We start from the raw sequence: 23,658 nt of genomic DNA, 5'->3' as shown, positions 1-23,658 counted from the left end.
TCAGTTGTTCCCTTTCCCTGTTCCTTTCCCTTTCCCTTTGCATGCAGCCGTTACACAACACACAGATACACACACGCACATTTACAGACAACCACACACAAGTCCGCAAACAAATACCGCCTCTCTCTTGCTCTGACACACACACACCTCTCAGTTCCAGCACACTGTGCTCTCTGTCCCCCCACTGCCTGGCCAAACCCACAGACCTGCCCATAGAATAACAGCTCTCCTTTCAGTCAGACTGCCTGAAGACATTACAGAGCTTTACACAGACCCTCAGCTGATCTTATAATATACTAAACAAAAAGGGAGGGAGGGAGGGAGGGAGGGGGGGAGAGGGAGGGAGGGAGAGAGAGAGAGGGGGGAGGGAGGAGAGAGGGAGGGAGGGAGGCAGAGAGAGAGGGGGGAGGGGGGAGAAAGAGAGAGGGAGGAAGGGAGGGGGGAGAGAGGGAAGGGAGAGAGGGGGGAGGGGGGGAGGGAGGGAGGGGGGGGAGAGAGGGGGGGGGGGGCGGGAGGGAGGGAGGGAGGGAGAGAGAGGGGGGGGGGGAGGGAGGGAGAGAGAGAGGGGGGGGCGGAGGGAGGGAGGGAGAGCGAGGGAGAGAGAGAGAGCATGTGCTTGTAATTTGGAGAGAGGGTGAGGGAGAGAAGGGCTGTTTTGTTAATCCACAGAACCTCTTTATCCCTCCTCTCTAGTCTGCTGACCGTTCTGCTCTGTCTCGGGGTCCTCTGAGGAAATGAGAGTTCATAACTTCCCAAAATTCATAAAAGGAAACTTTAAATGATTGCAGTAAATCTAAAGAAACATCCTACAGTGGAATAGATCCTGTTACGCTGACTTGTTGCACCACTGTGTGATTTCCTGATAGTTACGTTGGTTGGTAGTGGAGCTGAACTTCACACCACCCCACCTCTCCTAGGACAGTCCCACCCTAAATGACCTCATAAGCCGAGACGAACCTCGACCAGCCTGGTTGCTCACTAAACTCCACCACACACCCACACAGTTTGGTAACGGTTTACCGTAACAACCTCTCCCTCATTAAAGTCTGGACTCTAGAGTCTTCGGGCTTGTTCAGCATTGCAGCCGACTGGGCAGCCCGGCTGCCGACTAACTGACCTACAAATCACCTTGCATCATAAATAACTACTCATTATGATTTGTCAATCAGTCAGTCGCAATGCATCTCGGATTTGATGCTCTCCAACACTGCCATTGCATTAGCTCCACCCAGCCTGTCACTTGGTTTGCTGTGGCCAGTATGCTCGCCAAGCACTCCTTTCACCTGTTCTCAATCCAATATGGCCGCCAAGCACTCCTTTCACCTGTTCTCAATCCAATATGGCCACCAAGCACTCCTTTCACCTGTTCTCAATCCAATATGGCCGCCAAGCACTCCTTTCACCTGTTCTCAATCCAATATGGCCGCCAAGCACTCCTTTCACCTGTTCTCAATCCAATATGGCCACCAAGCACTCCTTTCACCTGTTCTCAATCCAATATGGCCACCAAGCACTCCTTTCACCTGTTCTCAATCCAATATGGCCGCCAAGCACTCCTTTCACCTGTTCTCAATCCAATATGGCCACCAAGCACTCCTTTCACCTGTTCTCAATCCAATATGGCCGCCAAGCACTCCTTTCACCTGTTCTCAATCCAATATCTTTTTCCCTCAGCACTTGAACAAGAAGTACAACACAGACGTTCCTCTGGTCCTGATGAACTCCTTCAACACGGATGAAGACACCAAGAAGATCCTTCAGAAATACACACACCACCGTGTCAAGATACACACCTTCAACCAGAGCAGGTAACACACGCACCACAGTATGTCTCATATCTTGCTGGATCAGAATATATGAGACATACTGGACATTAAACTGGACATCCTGTCTGTAGCCGTAATGAATGGACTCTAAAGACTTAAAGGAAAAATCCACCCAAAACAACTCATTCCTTTAATTTACAGTGTTAAATAACACTAATATGTGAGTATGTGTGAGAAAAGTAGCTAAACTTGTGAGTATTTAAATATTTCATTTTGCCGTTATAATAAGGTTGGTAGCAACGTGGAAAATCATTGTGGAAATCTGTTGCAGTTCAAGTCAACTACAAAATCCACAATGCAACGCTCTCTCTTTGGGCTGGCTGGCTAGCTAGCTAGCAAGGAAACGTAGCTACACACAATAATACCAAAGACAATAGCAGCATGTAAAGTAGATAGTTAACTGTAAAATTGCCTAAACAAACTGCACTATCAATTGTGACCCACCACCTGGATTCGGTCTTATGTAGCAACATTTGAAATTGTGTTTTTTACATTGGATAAAAGTAGAGACTGGGCTAGAAAATGGTATATCATACTACTATCAATACAAAACCTTGTCATAGCTGTAGTATGACTCTGCAGGTAGCTAAAGCGAACTAACTAGGTTCAATGTTAGCTAGCTAACATTAGGCTATAACTAGTAATGCAACTGGATATCTGATTCAAATAATATTACTGCGCAGATTATACACGTAACGTTAGATAGCGAGCCAGCAAGCTAACGTTCACTAGCTAGCAAACAGTATGCTTTAACTTGCAATGAAAACGACTTTCTGACAAAATTAGAAACTTAGAATATCTGACATTGTAGCTAAACTCTTAACGGTATACACGAATGAACGCTTCACGGCAGACCGGAACCATTTAACTCAGTTTTGTTTGTAGCTACATCTTGTTTGTCAGCGTTGTGTCAAGTCACTCCGGTTCACACAGACCGTGGCGTGTGCAAAAACTCATCTGTCGATAGTATTAAAGAGAAAAGTAGCTAAACCTCTGTAGTTCTCCATGGCTAACATTATATCTGTCTAAAACACTGCAGTAGAAAGGACTATCAACATATACAGTATTGAGCAGCTCACGTTATAGACAGAAGGATGCTACATGGCAGACCAATCCAAACTCATCTCCCCGGCATGTCCAGCCCATTCATTATGTTAGCCAATCATGGCTACCAGTTAGGTTCCTGTCTTTTTACGTGGCTAAACCAACTAGGCTCGTAATTTAACAATTTTATTCATATTTACAGATGGAAAACAAGTTTGTTATTAAGGCACATGAAAGTTCACATGTTCCAGAAGGCATTTCTGCCATGCTACGTCATTGGGCTCCACGGTGCATTCTGGGAAATTCCTGGACAAGGAGCGCTCTCCTTCAAGGAGTGAATGGGAGTCTATTGGGCGCTAGCTCAAAAACCCAACATTAGCACCAATTACAAAACTTTTCAGAGATGAGAGATAATTAAGTTGCTGTCTGTAATATCATATAGCTTCGTGACGTTACGTACTTTCGAGGGAAATAGTTTCTCGATATATATACACTGACTTTGAAGGGATTGCGTTAAAATTAGCTTAGACGCCGCATGACAATGTGAACGCGATTTGTCACAGTCTGCTGGGTGGGGCGTTATATTTCTCTTTATTCATCTTCTTTCTATAATATCTCAGGAAACAGCACCATGCAATGCACCCTGGACTAAAGAGGCAGACAGATAGGAACAATGTGCTAGATAGACCCTCCGTTAAATTACACATTTCTCGAGGTAGGAATATCGCAAAAATATAATCAATGTCTTATTTGAGAGAAGACATTCTCCAGAGTTATGTCATCTGCCAGTGTTGAAATCTGACGTGCACGATTGGCGTTTTCGTGATCTAAAAGTCATTTTCCTATTAACTTCCAGTGTAGTCAGAGCGACTTTATCACAGTGCTACGTCATTGTGGCCTGATATCTGCCTGCTTGAACGCCAATAACTCAGATACACATGAAAACATGAAATGACCCAGGGAATCTATAGAACATCACTCAGAGATGCACAAAAACAATATCACATTCAAAATGGGTGAACCTTTTAAGCAGTGGACTGTTGAATTGGACTGTAGACTAAAAGGCTTGTAGTGTTAATATTTTATCAGCCTCTTCAAGGAGGGCTTTACCTCAGCAGCTCCTATGCCTTTGGAATACAATCAAACACAAAGTGAGGATCAAGCTGGAGTGTGTCAAAAAAACCTGGTCAGATGACAACTTAATCCTCTTTTAATGAGGCCCCTTCCCTCTCCTCTGCTCCCCTATTTCCCCTTTCCTCTCCTCCCCCTTCCCTCTCCTCTCCTTGCTCACCCCCTTCCTTCCCTCTCCTCTCCTTTCTTCCCCTCCCCTTCTCTTCTCTCATCTGAGCCCTCTTATCCATGCCAGAACTGTCTTCCCTCTCCTCCCCTTCACACCCCCCCTTCCCTCACCTCATCTCCCCCTTCCCTCTCCTCCCCCTTCCATCTCCTCCCCCTTTCCTCTCCCCACCTTTCATTCTCCTTCCCTTTCCCTCCCCTTCCCACTCCTTCGCACTCCTCCCCTTCCCACTCCTCTCCTCCCCCTTCCACTTCCCTCTCCTCCCCCTTCCACTTCGCTCTCCTCCCCTCCCCTTCCCTCTCCTCCCCCTTCTCACTCCTCTCCTCCCCCCTTCCCACTCCTCTCCTCCCCTTCCCACTCCTCCCCTCCCCTTCCCACTCCTCTCCTCCCCTTCCCTCTCCTCCACTCCCCTTCCCACTTCCCTCCCGTCCCCTCCCCTTCCCACTCCTCTCCTCCCCTTCCCACTCCTCTCCTCCCCCTTCCCCTTCCCACTCCTCTCCTCCCCCTTCCCTCTCCTCCACTCCCCTTCCCACTTCCCTCCCGTCCCCTCCCCTTCCCACTCCTCTCCTCCCCTTCCCACTCCTCTCCTCCCCCTTCCCCTTCCCACTCCTCTCCTCCCCCTTCCCTCTCCTCCACTCCCCTTCCCACTTCCCTCCCGTCCCCTCCCCTTCCCACTCCTCTCCTCCCCTTCCCACTCCTCTCCTCCCCCTTCCCCTTCCCACTCCTCCCCTCCCCTTCCCACTCCTCTCCTCCCCCTTCCCCTTCCCACTCCTCCCCTCCCCTTCCCACTCCTCTCCTCCCCCTTCCCCTTCCCACTCCTCCCCTCCCCTTCCCACTCCTCTCCTCCCCCTTCCACTTCCCACTCCTCTCCTCCCCCTTCCTCCACCTTTCCTTCTCCTCCCCTTCCCACTCCTTTTCTGTTTAGTGTCTGACAGAACTGTTCGCTTTCGTTTTTTGTCTTTGTTATTTTGTTTTGGTGTCATCAATAAAAAGACGATGTACACCTACCACGCTGCGCCTTGGTCCACTCTTCCTACCACCAACGAGAGCCGTTACACAGACAGACAGATCTCAGGTCATCCTCCCCTCTCATGGCCAGACAGACAGACAGACAGAGACAGACAGACAGACAGATCTCAGGTAATCCTCCCCTCTCATGGCCAGACAGACAGATCTCAGACCATCCTCCCCTCTCATGGCCAGACAGACAGACAGATCTCAGGTAATCCTCCCCTCTCATGGCCAGACAGACAGATCTCAGACCATCCTCAGCTCTGTAAGGAGACGTTAAACGTTCTCCTTTCTAATCTGCTCTTATCCACTGATAAACATGAAGGGATGACGGCTCCTTGATCTGTTCAGTTGGTCTTCCTGTCATTGACCCATTCTTAACAGGATTCAAATGATTTAATGTAAAACATCAAACCTCTCCCTCCCGCCCTCTGCCCCAGGTACCCCCGTATTAACAAAGAGTCCCTCCTGCCTGTGGCCACAGACATTGGTATGACGGGTGAGAATGCTGACGTGTGGTACCCTCCTGGCCATGGGGATATCTACGCCAGCTTCTACAACTCTGGTCTGCTGGATCAGCTCATCACAGAGGGCAAGGTACACACACACACGCGCACACACACACGCATGCACATACACACACCCGGAGGAGGCTGGTGGGAGGAGCTATAGGAGGATGAGCTCATTGTAATGGTGTACACACACACACACACACACACACACACACACACACACACACACACACACACACACACACACACACACACACAAGGTAACCACCATATCTGCAGCACTGACCTCGTTTTAAGGAAAATACTTATTTTATTTATACAATTTGTAAATGATATGAAATAATTCAGCCTTTGCTGCTATTGATATTGTGTTTGTCTTGTGTAACATGTTAATTCCACAGCGTTGTGAAACACACACACACACACACACACACACACACACACACACACACACACACACACACACACACACACACACACACACACACACACACACACACACACACACACACACACACACTACAGGGGAGCAGAGTCAAACAATTGGGTTCCAAGGCACCAATATTCCACAGGAGGTTGGTGACACATTCATCTGGGAGGAGGGGCTCGTGGTGATGGCTGGAGCAGAATCATTGGAACGGTATCAAATCCATCACATACATGGTTTCCATGGTTTCCAGGTGTTTGATGCCGTCCCATTTGCTCCGTTCCGTCCGTTATTATGATCCGTCCTCCCCTCAGCAGCCTCCTGTGAAATATACACTGAGTATACCAAACCTTAGGAACACTTTCCTAAAATCGAGTTGCACCCCAGGAAGACTAGCTGCTTTCGCAACAGCTGATGGGGATCCTAATAAAATACCCCCCCTCCCCCTCTTCAGGAGTACATCTTTGTGTCTAACATTGATAACCTGGGGGCTACGGTGGACCTGAACATCCTGCATCACCTGGTGAGCCAGCCCAACGGGAAACGCTGTGAGTTCATCATGGAGGTCACCGACAAGACCCGCGCTGACGTCAAGGTGGGTGGCAGGAGGAGGAAGACGGCGGCCATGTTGTGGTCTCTGTTAGTGGTTTATTCTGTCTTCTTTATTCACCTCTCACTATTAACACTTTATTATCATTTTATTCAGACTTTATAAACAGTTGATTCAATTGTTGTTAATTCATTCAATTGTTGTTAATTCATTCAATTGTTTGTTAATTCATTCATGTGGAATTGGTATATCTTATTTTTTTACTTTTAAATTAATGATATATAGCCATTTATTTTTAAAGAATATAACGTATAAATAATGAGCTTTAGTTGAACTGTACTACCCCATCAGAACCCAAAATAACCTCTCTGTGTCTGTCTCTCTGTGTGTCTCTGTGTGTCTCTGTGTGTCTCTGTGTGTCTCTGTGTGTCCAGGGTGGTACTCTTATTCAGTATGATAACAAGCTGCGTCTGCTGGAGATAGCCCAGGTTCCCAAGGCCCATGTAGATGAGTTCAAATCAGTCACCAAGTTCAAGATCTTCAACACCAACAACCTGTGGATCTCTCTGGGTGCCATCAAGAGGCTGCAGGAGCAGAACGCCATGGACATGGAGATCATCGTTAACCCCAAGGTGAGAGGCCAGACGGGCGGGCATGCATACACACACACACACACACACACACACACACACACACACACACACACACACACACACACACACACACACACACACACACACACACACACACACACACACACACACACACACACACACACACACACACACTTACCATTTAGCTCGGTACAGTTTGATGCTGTTTCGGTCAAGGCAGTCCAGCTCAGGTCAGACCAGCTGAATGTATATATTCTATGTCTCAGAATGCCTAATAGAATTGTCTGAGACCCTTATCCATATGTTGGATCCCCGAAATGGATAATAGTCTCATTTCAACAGCTGACAATATTGAATAAATACACTGTAAACTTGTCAATGAGGAGGCAGAGAGACGTGGTGCACAATTCCTCTTCAGTTACACTCCGACTCAAAACACCTGCTCTGTTCCCACACCTCTCATCCCGTAAAGTAGGAAATAGTTAAGTATGTTGTCCCATATTCATAACACGCAATGACTGCTTCAAGCTTTGTGCCCAATAGAAATGAATGGTAAATAATGTATTGTGTCATTTTGGAGTTTTTTATTGTAAATGAGAACATAATATGTTCCTAAACACTTCTACATTAATGTGGATTCTACCATGATTACAGGTAGTCCTGAATGAATCATGAATAATGATGAGTGAGAAAGTTACAGATGCACAAATATCATACCCTCCCAAAAATGCTAACCTCCCCTGTTATTGTAATGGTGAGATGTTAGCATGTCTTGGGGGTATGCTAACCTCCCCTGTTATTGTAATGGTGAGATGTTAGCATGTCTTGGGGGTATGCTAACCTCCCCTGTTATTGTAAAGGCTGAGATGTTAGCATGTCTTGGGGGTATGCTAACCTCCCCTGTTATTGTAAGGCTGAGATGTTAGCATGTCTTGGGGTATGCTAACCTCCCCTGTTATTGTAAGGCTGAGATGTTAGCATGTCTTGGGGTATGCTAACCTCCCCTGTTATTGTAAAGCTGAGATGTTAGCATGTCTTGGGGGTATGCTAACCTCCCCTGTTATTGTAAGGCTGAGATTTTAGCATGTCTTGGGGGTATGCTAACCTCCCCTGTTATTGTAAGGCTAAGATGTTAGCATGTCTTGGGGGTGTGCTAACCTCCCCTGTTATTGTAAGGCTGAGATGTTAGCATGTCTTGGGGTATGCTAACCTCCCCTGTTATTGTAAAGCTGAGATGTTAGCATGTCTTGGGGGTATGCTAACCTCCCCTGTTATTGTAAGGCTAAGATGTTAGCATGTCTTGGGGGTGTGCTAACCTCCCCTGTTATTGTAAGGCTGAGATTTTAGCATGTCTTGGGGGTATGCTAACCTCCCCTGTTATTGTAAGGCTAAGATGTTAGCATGTCTTGGGGGTGTGCTAACCTCCCCTGTTATTGTAAGGCTGAGATTTTAGCATGTCTTGGGGGTATGCTAACCTCCCCTGTTATTGTAAGGCTAAGATGTTAGCATGTCTTGGGGGTGTGCTAACCTCCCCTGTTATTGTAAGGGCGAGATGTTAGCATGTCTTGGGGGTATGCTAACCTCCCCTGTTATTGTAAGGGCGAGATGTTAGCATGTCTTGGGGGTATGCTAACCTCCCCTGTTATTGTAATGGTGAGATGGTAGCATGTCTTGGGGGTGTGCTAACCTCCCCTGTTATTGTAAGGGTGGGATGTTAGCATGTCTTGGGGGTATGCTAACCTCCCCTGTTATTGTAAGGCTAAGATGTTAGCATGTCTTGGGGGTGTGCTAACCTCCCCTGTTATTGTAAGGCTGAGATTTTAGCATGTCTTGGGGGTATGCTAACCTCCCCTGTTATTGTAAGGCTAAGATGTTAGCATGTCTTGGGGGTGTGCTAACCTCCCCTGTTATTGTAAGGGCGAGATGTTAGCATGTCTTGGGGGTATGCTAACCTCCCCTGTTATTGTAAGGGCGAGATGTTAGCATGTCTTGGGGGTATGCTAACCTCCCCTGTTATTGTAATGGTGAGATGGTAGCATGTCTTGGGGGTGTGCTAACCTCCCCTGTTATTGTAAGGGTGGGATGTTAGCATGTCTTGGGGGTATGCTAACCTCCCCTGTTATTGTAAGGGCGAGATGTTCGCATGTCTTGGGGGTGTGCTAACCTCCCCTGTTATTGTAATGGTGAGATGGTAGCATGTCTTGGGGGTGTGCTAACCTCCCCTGTTATTGTAAGGGTGGGATGTTAGCATGTCTTGGGGGTATGCTAACCTCCCCTGTTATTGTAATGGTGAGATGGTAGCATGTCTTGGGGGTGTGCTAACCTCCCCTGTTATTGTAAGGGTGGGATGTTAGCATGTCTTGGAGGTATGCTAACCTCCCCTGTTATTGTAAGGGCGAGATGTTCGCATGTCTTGGGGGTATGATATTTGTGCATCCGTAAACTTCCTCACTCATCATTATTCATCAAATACCCTCAAATTAAAGCTGACAGTCTGCACTTTAACCTCATAGTCATTGCATCATTTAAAATCCAAAGTGCTGGACTACAGAGCCAAAACAACAAAACGTGTCACTGTCCCAATACTTTTGGAGCTCCCTGTATGTATAGCAAAGTGCTGCCTATAGAGGGACACCACCACGCCGTTCCAGAGGACAACCCTCCTCAATAAATGATGTCCTGCAGTCTCAGTAAAGCCCAGAGGACAACCCTCCTCAATAAATGATGTCCTGCAGTCTCAGTAAAGCCCAGAGGACAACCCTCCTCAATAAATTATGTCCTGCAGTCTCAGTAAAGCCCAGAGGACAACCCTCCTCAATAAATGATGTCCTGCAGCCTCAGTAAAGCCCAGAGGACAACCCTTCTCAATAAATGATGTCCTGCAGTCTCAGTAAAGCCCAGAGGACAACTCTTCTGAATAAATGATGTCCTGCAGTCTCAGTAAAGCCCAGAGGACAACTCTTCTGAATAAATTATGCCCTGTAGTCTCAGTAAAGCCCAGAGGACAACTCTTCTCAATAAATGATGTCCTGCAGTCTCAGTAAAGCCCAGAGGACAACTCTTCTCAATAAATGATGTCCTGCAGTCTCAGTAAAGCCCAGAGGACAACCCTTCTGAATAAATGATGTCCTGCAGTCTCAGTAAAGCCCAGAGGACAACCCTCCTCAATAAATAATGTCCTGCAGTCTCAGTAAAGCCCAGAGGACAACTCTTCTCAATAAATGATGTCCTGCAGCCTCAGTAAAGCCCAGAGGACAACTCTTCTCAATAAATGATGTCCTGTAGTCTCAGTAAAGCCCAGAGGACAACTCTTCTCAATAAATGATGCCCTGTAGTCTCAGTAAAGCCCAGAGGACAACTCTTCTCAATAAATGATGTCCTGCAGCCTCAGTAAAGCCCAGAGGACAACTCTTCTCAATAAATGATGTCCTGCAGTCTCAGTAAAGCCCAGAGGACAACCCTTCTGAATAAATGATGTCCTGCAGTCTCAATAAAGACCACATTCTAAAACCTCTTTACTGCAGATAAAGAGTGTTTGTGTGGATGGGTGTGTGAGTCTGCATGTGGGCAGGGGTGGGTGGGGTGTGTGTGTGCATGGCTGTATTATCTAAGATTACACTTCTCATTTAACTGAGAGGCTCAGTGTGTATATCCGTGTGTGTGTGTGTGTGTGTGTGTGTGTGTTGTGGTTAATTTCTTTACTATCAAATGAGTAGAGACAAACTTATCACACAAGTCAGAGTTATACTTAAACTAAATCTTTAATCACTTATTAATAAGGGAGCAGGTCAATACAACACACACATATAAAGTGAATCAAATTGAGTGCGCTACGATAATGATGGCTGGTCGACGAATCACGATCAAATGATTCGTTGAGAGCCACGAGACAAAAGTACAAAGGTCTTTTATAGCCAAGATACACCCCTTTCAACCTACATGACAAACATATATATAGAATGGGTCACAAGGTTAAGATCTGTATGAAAGATATCTATAATTCATAGCAGACAGTATCTGCTGTGTCAACAGTTTTCATTGTGTAGAGACTAGTGTCTGGCCGTCCGACTCCAAACTGGAACCATCTCCCGGGTGGCGCAGTGGTCTAGGGCACTGCATCGCAGTGCTAGCTGCGCCACCAGAGTCTCTGGGTTCGCGCCCAGGCTCTGTCGCAGCCGGCCGCAACCGGGAGGTCCGTGGGGCGACGCACAATTGGCATAGCGTCGTCCGGGTTAGGGAGGGTTTGGCCGGTAGGGATATCCTTGTCTCAGTATGTAAAATGTAATAGAATGTATGCACTCTACTGTAAGTCGCTCTGGATAAGAGCGTCTGCTAAATGACTAAAATGTAAATGTAAATCTCCCTGGTACGGTATAGAACAGAAACATTAACTCATCCTCTGGAATGCTCTTTAGGTTTTATCACCCAAAAGACATTGTAAATCTCCTGTCAGTGTTATCTCCCAGAGGCCCATCCTCAGTAGAACACACACAATATATAGAATCCTCTATTCTGTGAAATAAAACGGGCTCCAAGCGGGCTTTCATGTGCCCTTTACTGAGGAGTGGCTTCCCTCTGGCCACTCTACCATAAAGGCCTGATTGGTGAAGTGCTGCAGAAATGGTTGTCCTTCTGGAAGGTTCTCCCCTCTCCACAGAGGAACTCTAGAGCTCTGTCAGAGTGACCATCCTGTTCTTGGTCACCTCCGTGACCAAGGCCCTTCTCCTCCGATTGCTCAGTTTGGCCGGGCGGCCAGCTCTAGGAAGAGTCTTAGTGGTTCCAAACGTTAAGAATGATGGAGGCCATTGTGTTCTTGGGGACCTTCAATGCTGCAGAAATGTTTTGGTTACCTTCCCCAGATCTGGGGGGGGGGGGGGGGGGGGAATTATATATATATATATTTGAGTCTCATAGCAAAGGGTCTGAATACTTATGTAAATAAGGTATTCCAGTTTTTTATTATTAATACATTTGCAAAATTGTCTTGCTTTGTCATTATGGGGCATTGTGTGTAGAAAATAATCAATTTTAGAATAAGGATGTAACGTAACAAAATGTGGAAAAATGTCAAGGGGTCTGAATACTTTCCGAAGGCACTGTACAGTATATTATAGAACTACTGTCCTGATGTTGTTATCTAGTAGATGTAGGTAACAGAACACTACTGTATATTATAGAACTACTGCCCTGATGTTGTTATCTAGTAGATGTAGGTAACAGAACACTACTGTATATTATAGAACTACTGCCCTGATGTTGTTATCTAGTAGATGTAGGTAACAGAACACTACTGTATATTATAGAACTACTGCCCTGATGTTGTTATCTAGTAGATGTAGGTAACAGAACACTACTGTATATTATAGAACTACTGCCCTGATGTTGTTAGCTAGTAGATGTAGGTAACAGAACACTACTGTATATTATAGAACTACTGCCCTGATGTTGTTATCTAGTAGATGTAGGTAACAGAACACTACTGTATATTATAGAACTACTGCCCTGATGTTGTTAGCTAGTAGATGTAGGTAACAGAACACTACTGTATATTATAGAACTACTGCCCTGATGTTGTTAGCTAGTAGATGTAGGTAACAGAACACTACTGTATATTATAGAACTACTGCCCTGATGTTGTTATCTAGTAGATGTAGGTAACAGAACACTACTGTATATTATAGAACTACTGCCCTGATGTTGTTATCTAGTAGATGTAGGTAACAGAACACTACTGTATATTATAGAACTACTGCCCTGATGTTGTTAGCTAGTAGATGTAGGTAACAGAACACTACTGTATATTATAGAACTACTGCCCTGATGTTGTTATCTAGTAGATGTAGGTAACAGAACACTACTGTATATTATAGAACTACTGCCCTGATGTTGTTATCTAGTAGATGTAGGTAACAGAACACTACTGTATATTATAGAACTTCTGCCCTGACGCTGTTATCTAGTAGGTAACAGAACACTACTGTATATTATAGAACTACTGCCCTGATGTTGTTATCTAGTAGATGTAGGTAACAGAACACTACTGTATATTATAGAACTACTGCCCTGATGTTGTTATCTAGTAGATGTAGGTAACAGAACACTACTGTATATTATAGAACTACTGCCCTGATGTTGTTATCTAGTAGATGTAGGTAACAGAACACTACTGTATATTATAGAACTACTGTCCTGATGATGTTATCTAGTAGATGTAGGTAACAGAGCACTACTGTATATTATAGAACTACTGCCCTGATGTTGTTATCTAGTAGATGTAGGTAACAGAACACTACTGTATATTATAGAACTACTGTCCTGATGTTGTTATCTAGTAGATGTGGTAACAGAACACTACTGTATATTATAGAACTACTGCCCTGATGTTGTTATCTAGTAGATGTAGGTAACAGAACACTACTGTATATTATAGAACTACTGTCCTGATGTTGTTATCTAGTAGATGTGGGTAACAGAACACTACTGTATATTATAGAACTACTGCCCTGATGTTGTTATCTAGTAGATGTAGGTAACAGAACACTACTGTATATTATAGAACTACTGCCCTGATGTTGTTATCTAGTAGATGTAGGTAACAGAACACTACTGTATATTATAGAACTACTGCCCTGATGTTGTTATCTAGTAGATGTAGGTAACAGAACACTACTGTATATTATAGAACTACTGCCCTGATGTTGTTATCTAGTAGATGTAGGTAACAGAACACTACTGTATATTATAGAACTACTGCCCTGATGTTGTTATCTAGTAGATGTAGGTAACAGAACACTACTGTATATTATAGAACTACTGCCCTGATGTTGTTATCTAGTAGATGTAGGTAACAGAACACTACTGTATATTATAGAACTACTGTCCTGATGTTGTTATCTAGTAGATGTAGGTAACAGAACACTACTGTATATTATAGAACTACTGTCCTGATGTTGTTATCTAGTAGATGTAGGTAACAGAACACTACTGTATATTATAGAACTACTGCCCTGATGTTGTTATCTAGTAGATGTAGGTAACAGAACACTACTGTATATTATAGAACTACTGCCCTGATGTTGTTATCTAGTAGATGTAGGTAACAGAACACTACTGTATATTATAGAACTACTGTCCTGATGTTGTTATCTAGTAGATGTAGGTAACAGAACACTACTGTATATTATAGAACTACTGCCCTGATGTTGTTATCTAGTAGATGTAGGTAACAGAACACTACTGTATATTATAGAACTACTGCCCTGATGTTGTTATCTAGTAGATGTAGGTAACAGAACACTACTGTATATTATAGAACTACTGCCCTGACGTTGTTATCTAGTAGATGTAGGTAACAGAACACTACTGTATATTATAGAACTACTGCCCTGATGTTGTTATCTAGTAGATGTAGGTAACAGAACACTACTGTATATTATACAACTACTGCCCTGACGTTGTTATCTAGTAGATGTAGGTAACAGAACACTACTGTATATTATAGAACTACTGCCCTGATGTTGTTATCTAGTAGATGTAGGTAACAGAACACTACTGTATATTATAGAACTACTGTCCTGATGTTGTTATCTAGTAGATGTAGGTAACAGAACACTACTGTATATTATAGAACTACTGCCCTGATGTTGTTATCTAGTAGATGTAGGTAACAGAACACTACTGTATATTATAGAACTACTGCCCTGATGTTGTTAACTAGTAGATGTGGTAACAGAACACTACTGTATATTATAGAACTACTGCCCTGATGTTGTTATCTAGTAGATGTAGGTAACAGAACACTACTGTATATTATAGAACTACTGCCCTGATGTTGTTATCTAGTAGATGTAGGTAACAGAACACTACTGTATATTATAGAACTACTGTCCTGATGTTGTTATCTAGTAGATGTAGGTAACAGAACACTACTGTATATTATAGAACTACTGCCCTGATGTTGTTATCTAGTAGATGTGGTAACAGAACACTACTGTATATTATAGAACTACTGCCCTGATGTTGTTATCTAGTAGATGTAGGTAACAGAACACTACTGTATATTATAGAACTACTGCCCTGATGTTGTTATCTAGTAGATGTAGGTAACAGAACACTACTGTATATTATAGAACTACTGTCCTGATGTTGTTAGCTAGTAGATGTAGGTAACAGAACACTACTGTATATTATACAACTACTGCCCTGATGTTATCTAGTAGATGTAGGTAACAGAACACTACTGTATATTATAGAACTACTGCCCTGATGTTGTTATCTAGTAGATGTGGTAACAGAACACTACTGTATATTATAGAACTACTGCCCTGATGTTGTTATCTAGTAGATGTAGGTAACAGAACACTACTGTATATTATAGAACTACTGCCCTGATGTTGTTATCTAGTAGATGTAGGTAACAGAACACTACTGTATATTATAGAACTACTGCCCTGATGTTGTTAGCTAGTAGATGTAGGTAACAGAACACTACTGTATATTATAGAACTACTGCCCTGATGTTGTTATCTAGTAGATGTGGTAACAGAACACTACTGTATATTATAGAACTACTGTCCTGATGTTGTTATCTAGTAGATGTAGGTAACAGAACACTACTGTATATTATAGAACTACTGCCCTGATGTTGTTATCTAGTAGATGTAGGTAACAGAACACTACTGTATATTATAGAACTACTGCCCTGATGTTGTTAGCTAGTAGATGTAGGTAACAGAACACTACTGTATATTATAGAACTACTGCCCTGATGTTGTTATCTAGTAGATGTGGTAACAGAACACTACTGTATATTATAGAACTACTGCCCTGATGTTGTTATCTAGTAGATGTAGGTAACAGAACACTACTGTATATTATAGAACTACTGCCCTGATGTTGTTAACTAGTAGATGTGGTAACAGAACACTACTGTATATTATAGAACTACTGCCCTGATGCTGTTATCTAGTAGATGTAGGTAACAGAACACTACTGTATATTATAGAACTACTGTCCTGATGTTGTTATCTAGTAGATGTAGGTAACAGAACACTACTGTATATTATAGAACTACTGCCCTGATGTTGTTATCTAGTAGATGTAGGTAACAGAACACTACTGTATATTATAGAACTACTGCCCTGATGTTGTTATCTAGTAGATGTAGGTAACAGAACACTACTGTATATTATAGAACTACTGCCCTGATGTTGTTAGCTAGTAGATGTAGGTAACAGAACACTACTGTATATTATAGAACTACTGCCCTGATGTTGTTATCTAGTAGATGTAGGTAACAGAACACTACTGTATATTATAGAACTACTGCCCTGATGTTGTTATCTAGTAGATGTGGGTAACAGAACACTACTGTATATTATAGAACTACTGCCCTGATGTTGTTATCTAGTAGATGTAGGTAACAGAACACTACTGTATATTATAGAACTACTGCCCTGATGTTGTTATCTAGTAGATGTAGGTAACAGAACACTACTGTATATTATAGAACTACTGCCCTGATGTTGTTATCTAGTAGATGTAGGTAACAGAACACTACTGTATATTATAGAACTACTGCCCTGATGTTGTTATCTAGTAGATGTAACAGAACACTACTGTATATTATAGAACTACTGCCCTGATGTTGTTATCTAGTAGATGTAGGTAACAGAACACTACTGTATATTATAGAACTACTGCCCTGATGTTGTTATCTTGTAGATGTAGGTAACAGAACACTACTGTATATTATAGAACTACTGCCCTGATGTTGTTATCTAGTAGATGTAGGTAACAGAACACTACTGTATATTATAGAACTACTGCCCTGACGTTGTTATCTAGTAGATGTAGGTAACAGAACACTACTGTATATTATAGAACTACTGCCCTGATGTTGTTATCTAGTAGATGTAGGTAACAGAACACTACTGTATATTATAGAACTACTGTCCTGATGTTGTTATCTAGTAGATGTAGGTAACAGAACACTACTGTATATTATAGAACTACTGCCCTGATGTTGTTATCTAGTAGATGTAGGTAACAGAACACTACTGTATATTATAGAACTACTGTCCTGATGTTGTTAGCTAGTAGATGTAGGTAACAGAACACTACTGTATATTATACAACTACTGCCCTGATGTTGTTATCTAGTAGATGTAGGTAACAGAACACTACTGTATATTATAGAACTACTGCCCTGATGTTGTTATCTAGTAGATGTAGGTAACAGAACACTACTGTATATTATAGAACTACTGCCCTGATGTTGTTATCTAGTAGATGTAGGTAACAGAACACTACTGTATATTATAGAACTACTGCCCTGATGTTGTTATCTAGTAGATGTAGGTAACAGAACACTACTGTATATTATAGAACTACTGCCCTGATGTTGTTAGCTAGTAGATGTAGGTAACAGAACACTACTGTATATTATAGAACTACTGCCCTGATGCTGTTATCTAGTAGATGTAGGTAACAGAACACTACTGTATATTATAGAACTACTGCCCTGATGTTGTTATCTTGTAGATGTAGGTAACAGAACACTACTGTATATTATAGAACTACTGTCCTGATGTTGTTATCTAGTAGATGTAGGTAACAGAACACTACTGTATATTATAGAACTACTGTCCTGATGTTGTTATCTAGTAGATGTAGGTAACAGAACACTACTGTATATTATAGAACTACTGTCCTGATGTTGTTATCTTGTAGATGTAGGTAACAGAACACTACTGTATATTATAGAACTACTGTCCTGATGTTGTTATCTAGTAGATGTAGGTAACAGAACACTACTGTATATTATAGAACTACTGCCCTGATGTTGTTATCTAGTAGATGTGGGTAACAGAACACTACTGTATATTATAGAACTACTGCCCTGATGTTGTTATCTAGTAGATGTAGGTAACAGAACACTACTGTATATTATAGAACTACTGCCCTGATGATGTTATCTAGTAGATGTAGGTAACAGAACACTACTGTATATTATAGAACTACTGCCCTGATGTTGTTATCTAGTAGATGTAGGTAACAGAACACTACTGTATATTATAGAACTACTGCCCTGATGTTGTTATCTAGTAGATGTAGGTAACAGAACACTACTGTATATTATAGAACTACTGCCCTGATGTTATCTAGTAGATGTAGGTAACAGAACACTACTGTATATTATAGAACTACTGCCCTGATGTTGTTATCTAGTAGATGTAGGTAACAGAACACTACTGTATATTATAGAACTACTGCCCTGATGTTGTTAGCTAGTAGATGTAGGTAACAGAACACTACTGTATATTATAGAACTACTGTCCTGATGTTGTTATCTTGTAGATGTAGGTAACAGAACACTACTGTATATTATAGAACTACTGTCCTGATGTTGTTATCTAGTAGATGTAGGTAACAGAACACTACTGTATATTATAGAACTACTGTCCTGATGTTGTTATCTAGTAGATGTAGGTAACAGAACACTACTGTATATTATAGAACTACTGCCCTGATGTTGTTATCTAGTAGATGTAGGTAACAGAACACTACTGTATATTATAGAACTACTGCCCTGACGTTGTTATCTAGTAGATGTAGGTAACAGAACACTACTGTATATTATAGAACTACTGTCCTGATGTTGTTATCTAGTAGATGTAGGTAACAGAACACTACTGTATATTATAGAACTACTGCCCTGATGTTGTTATCTAGTAGATGTAGGTAACAGAACACTACTGTATATTATAGAACTACTGCCCTGATGTTGTTATCTAGTAGATGTAGGTAACAGAACACTACTGTATATTATAGAACTACTGCCCTGATGTTGTTATCTAGTAGATGTAGGTAACAGAACACTACTGTATATTATAGAACTACTGCCCTGATGTTGTTATCTAGTAGATGTGGTAACAGAACACTACTGTATATTATAGAACTACTGCCCTGATGTTGTTAGCTAGTAGATGTAGGTAACAGAACACTACTGTATATTATAGAACTACTGCCCTGATGTTGTTATCTAGTAGATGTGAGTAACAGAACACTACTGTATATTATAGAACTACTGCCCTGATGTTGTTATCTAGTAGATGTAGGTAACAGAACACTACTGTATATTATAGAACTACTGCCCTGATGTTGTTATCTAGTAGATGTAGGTAACAGAACACTACTGTATATTATAGAACTACTGCCCTGATGTTGTTATCTAGTAGATGTAGGTAACAGAACACTACTGTATATTATAGAACTACTGCCCTGATGTTGTTATCTAGTAGGTAACAGAACACTACTGTATATTATAGAACTACTGCCCTGACGTTGTTATCTAGTAGGTAACAGAACACTACTGTATATTATAGAACTACTGCCCTGACGTTGTTATCTAGTAGATGTAGGTAACAGAACACTACTGTATATTATAGAACTACTGCCCTGATGTTGTTATCTAGTAGGTAACAGAACACTACTGTATATTATAGAACTACTGCCCTGACGTTGTTATCTAGTAGATGTAGGTAACAGAACACTACTGTATATTATAGAACTACTGCCCTGATGTTGTTATCTAGTAGATGTGGTAACAGAACACTACTGTATATTATAGAACTACTGCCCTGATGTTGTTATCTAGTAGATGTAGGTAACAGAACACTACTGTATATTATAGAACTACTGCCCTGATGTTGTTATCTAGTAGATGTAGGTAACAGAACACTACTGTATATTATAGAACTACTGCCCTGATGTTGTTATCTAGTAGATGTAGGTAACAGAACACTACTGTATATTATAGAACTACTGTCCTGATGTTGTTATCTAGTAGATGTAGGTAACAGAACACTACTGTATATTATAGAACTACTGCCCTGATGTTGTTATCTAGTAGATGTAGGTAACAGAACACTACTGTATATTATAGAACTACTGTCCTGATGTTGTTATCTAGTAGATGTAGGTAACAGAACACTACTGTATATTATAGAACTACTGCCCTGATGTTGTTATCTAGTAGATGTAGGTAACAGAACACTACTGTATATTATAGAACTACTGCCCTGATGTTGTTAGCTAGTAGATGTAGGTAACAGAACACTACTGTATATTATAGAACTACTGCCCTGATGTTGTTATCTAGTAGATGTAGGTAACAGAACACTACTGTATATTATAGAACTACTGCCCTGATGTTGTTATCTAGATGTAGGTAACAGAACACTACTGTATATTATAGAACTACTGCCCTGACTGCTGTTATCTAGTAGATGTAGGTAACAGAACACTACTGTATATTATAGAACTACTGCCCTGATGTTGTTATCTAGTAGATGTAGGTAACAGAACACTACTGTATATTATAGAACTACTGCCCTGACTGTTGTTATCTAGTAGATGTAGGTAACAGAACACTACTGTATATTATAGAACTACTGCCCTGATGTTGTTATCTAGTAGATGTAGGTAACAGAACACTACTGTATATTATAGAACTACTGTCCCTGATGTTGTTATCTAGTAGATGTAGGTAACAGAACACTACTGTATATTATAGAACTACTGCCCTGATGTTGTTATCTAGTAGATGTAGGTAACAGAACACTACTGTATATTATAGAACTACTGTCCCTGATGTTGTTAGCTAGTAGATGTAGGTAACAGAACACTACTGTATATTATAGAACTACTGCCCTGATGTTGTTATCTAGTAGATGTAGGTAACAGAACACTACTGTATATTATAGAACTACTGCCCTGATGTTGTTATCTAGTAGATGTAGGTAACAGAACACTACTGTATATTATAGAACTACTGCCCTGATGTTGTTATCTAGTAGATGTAGGTAACAGAACACTACTGTATATTATAGAACTACTGCCCTGATGTTGTTATCTAGTAGATGTAGGTAACAGAACACTACTGTATATTATAGAACTACTGCCCTGATGTTGTTATCTAGTAGATGTAGGTAACAGAACACTACTGTATATTATAGAACTACTGCCCTGATGTTGTTATCTAGTAGATGTAGGTAACAGAACACTACTGTATATTATAGAACTACTGCCCTGATGTTGTTATCTAGTAGATGTAGGTAACAGAACACTACTGTATATTATAGAACTACTGCCCTGATGTTGTTATCTAGTAGATGTAGGTAACAGAACACTACTGTATATTATAGAACTACTGCCCTGATGTTGTTATCTAGTAGATGTAGGTAACAGAACACTACTGTATATTATAGAACTACTGCCCTGATGTTGTTATCTAGTAGATGTAGGTAACAGAACACTACTGTATATTATAGAACTACTGCCCTGATGTTGTTATCTAGTAGATGTAGGTAACAGAACACTACTGTATATTATAGAACTACTGCCCTGATGTTGTTATCTAGTAGATGTGGTAACAGAACACTACTGTATATTATAGAACTACTGCCCTGATGTTGTTATCTAGTAGATGTAGGTAACAGAACACTACTGTATATTATAGAACTACTGCCCTGATGTTGTTATCTAGTAGATGTAGGTAACAGAACACTACTGTATATTATAGAACTACTGCCCTGATGCTGTTATCTAGTAGATGTAGGTAACAGAACACTACTGTATATTATAGAACTACTGCCCTGATGTTGTTATCTAGTAGATGTAGGTAACAGAACACTACTGTATATTATAGAACTACTGCCCTGACGTTGTTATCTAGTAGATGTAGGTAACAGAACACTACTGTATATTATAGAACTACTGCCCTGATGTTGTTATCTAGTAGATGTGGTAACAGAACACTACTGTATATTATAGAACTACTGCCCTGATGCTGTTATCTAGTAGATGTAGGTAACAGAACACTACTGTATATTATAGAACTACTGCCCTGACGTTGTTATCTAGTAGATGTGGGTAACAGAACACTACTGTATATTATAGAACTACTGCCCTGATGTTATCTAGTAGATGTGGTAACAGAACACTACTGTATATTATAGAACTACTGTCCTGATGTTGTTAGCTAGTAGATGTAGGTAACAGAACACTACTGTATATTATAGAACTACTGTCCTGATGTTGTTATCTAGTAGATGTAGGTAACAGAACACTACTGTATATTATAGAACTACTGTCCTGATGTTGTTATCTAGTAGATGTAGGTAACAGAACACTACTGTATATTATAGAACTACTGCCCTGATGTTGTTAGCTAGTAGATGTAGGTAACAGAACACTACTGTATATTATAGAACTACTGCCCTGATGCTGTTATCTAGTAGATGTAGGTAACAGAACACTACTGTATATTATAGAACTACTGCCCTGATGATGTTATCTAGTAGATGTAGGTAACAGAACACTACTGTATGCTGCAGGTGGTGATGTGTTATTTCATTACATAACTCACGGTGATACTCTCTCTCTTTGATATTAAGTGGATCATTCAGATCCTAGTGAAGCAGCTTAAAACTTGTCTTGTGACTAGCTCAGAGGTTCTCCATCTGAACCCACTACCTGAGACCTACAGTACATTCTTCACTTTGTTTGTGTGTGTGTGTGTGTGTGTGTGTGTACATGAATCCCCTACCTACATCCTTTAGTGTGAATGTGTGTGTGTCACTAACCACCGATACCTGTTCTCCTGCCAGACACTGGACGGCGGTCAGAACGTGATCCAGCTGGAGACGGCGGTGGGCGCGGCCATCAAGAGCTTCGACAACGCCCTGGGCATCAACGTGCCGCGATCCCGCTTCCTGCCCGTCAAGACCGTCTCCGACCTCCTATTGGTCATGTCCAACCTCTACAGCCTGGAGGCGGGCTCTCTCACCATGAGCCAGAAGAGAGAGTTCCCTACCACGCCCCACGTCAAGCTGGGCAGCTCCTTCACTAAGGTACCTAACGTAACCCTAACCTTACTATAACTACTAACTAACCTTAACCACGCCCCACGTCAAGCTGGGCAGATCCTTCACTAAGGTATCTAACGTAACCCTAACCTTCTATAACTACTAACTAACCTTAACCACGCACCACGTCAAGCTGGGCAGATCCTTCACTAAGGTATCTAACGTAACCCTAACCTTACTATAACTACTAACTAACCTTAACCACGCACCACGTCAAGCTGGGCAGATCCTTCACTAAGGTATCTAACGTAACCCTAACCTTACTATAACTACTAACTAACCTTAACCACACCCCACGTCAAGCTGGGCAGCTCCTTCACTAAGGTATCTAACGTAACCCTAACCTTACTATAACTACTAACTAACCTTAACCACGCACCACGTCAAGCTGGGCAGCTGCTTCACTAAGGTATCTAACGTAACCCTAACCTTACTATAACTACTAACT

General features: G+C 41.7%; 1 protein-coding gene across 2 annotated transcripts in view; it reads left to right on the top strand.

The window, feature by feature from the left end:
• The window catches only part of LOC120041727 (UTP--glucose-1-phosphate uridylyltransferase-like), a 75,029-nt gene extending 51,746 nt beyond the window's left edge, over nt 1-23,283 (top strand). Inside the window, exons 5-9 of one of the 2 annotated variants that reach the window (XM_038986589.1) lie at nt 1,675-1,808; nt 5,619-5,775; nt 6,572-6,712; nt 7,102-7,299; nt 22,953-23,283. In XM_038986589.1, coding sequence (XP_038842517.1) covers nt 1,675-1,808; nt 5,619-5,775; nt 6,572-6,712; nt 7,102-7,299; nt 22,953-23,225 — 903 coding nt within the window. In that variant the 3' untranslated portion in view covers nt 23,226-23,283. The remainder of the gene's footprint in view (nt 1-1,674; nt 1,809-5,618; nt 5,776-6,571; nt 6,713-7,101; nt 7,300-22,952) is intronic. The other variant, XM_038986590.1, reaches the window with a different exon arrangement.
• The last annotated feature ends 375 nt before the right edge of the window (nt 23,284-23,658 follow it).

Source organism: Salvelinus namaycush, unplaced genomic scaffold (assembly GCF_016432855.1).
Source record: "Salvelinus namaycush isolate Seneca unplaced genomic scaffold, SaNama_1.0 Scaffold518, whole genome shotgun sequence".
NCBI classification, from domain to species: domain Eukaryota; kingdom Metazoa; phylum Chordata; class Actinopteri; order Salmoniformes; family Salmonidae; genus Salvelinus; species Salvelinus namaycush.
The sequence above is the reverse complement of the archived record's forward strand: the minus strand, read 5'-3'. Positions and strand labels throughout refer to the sequence as shown.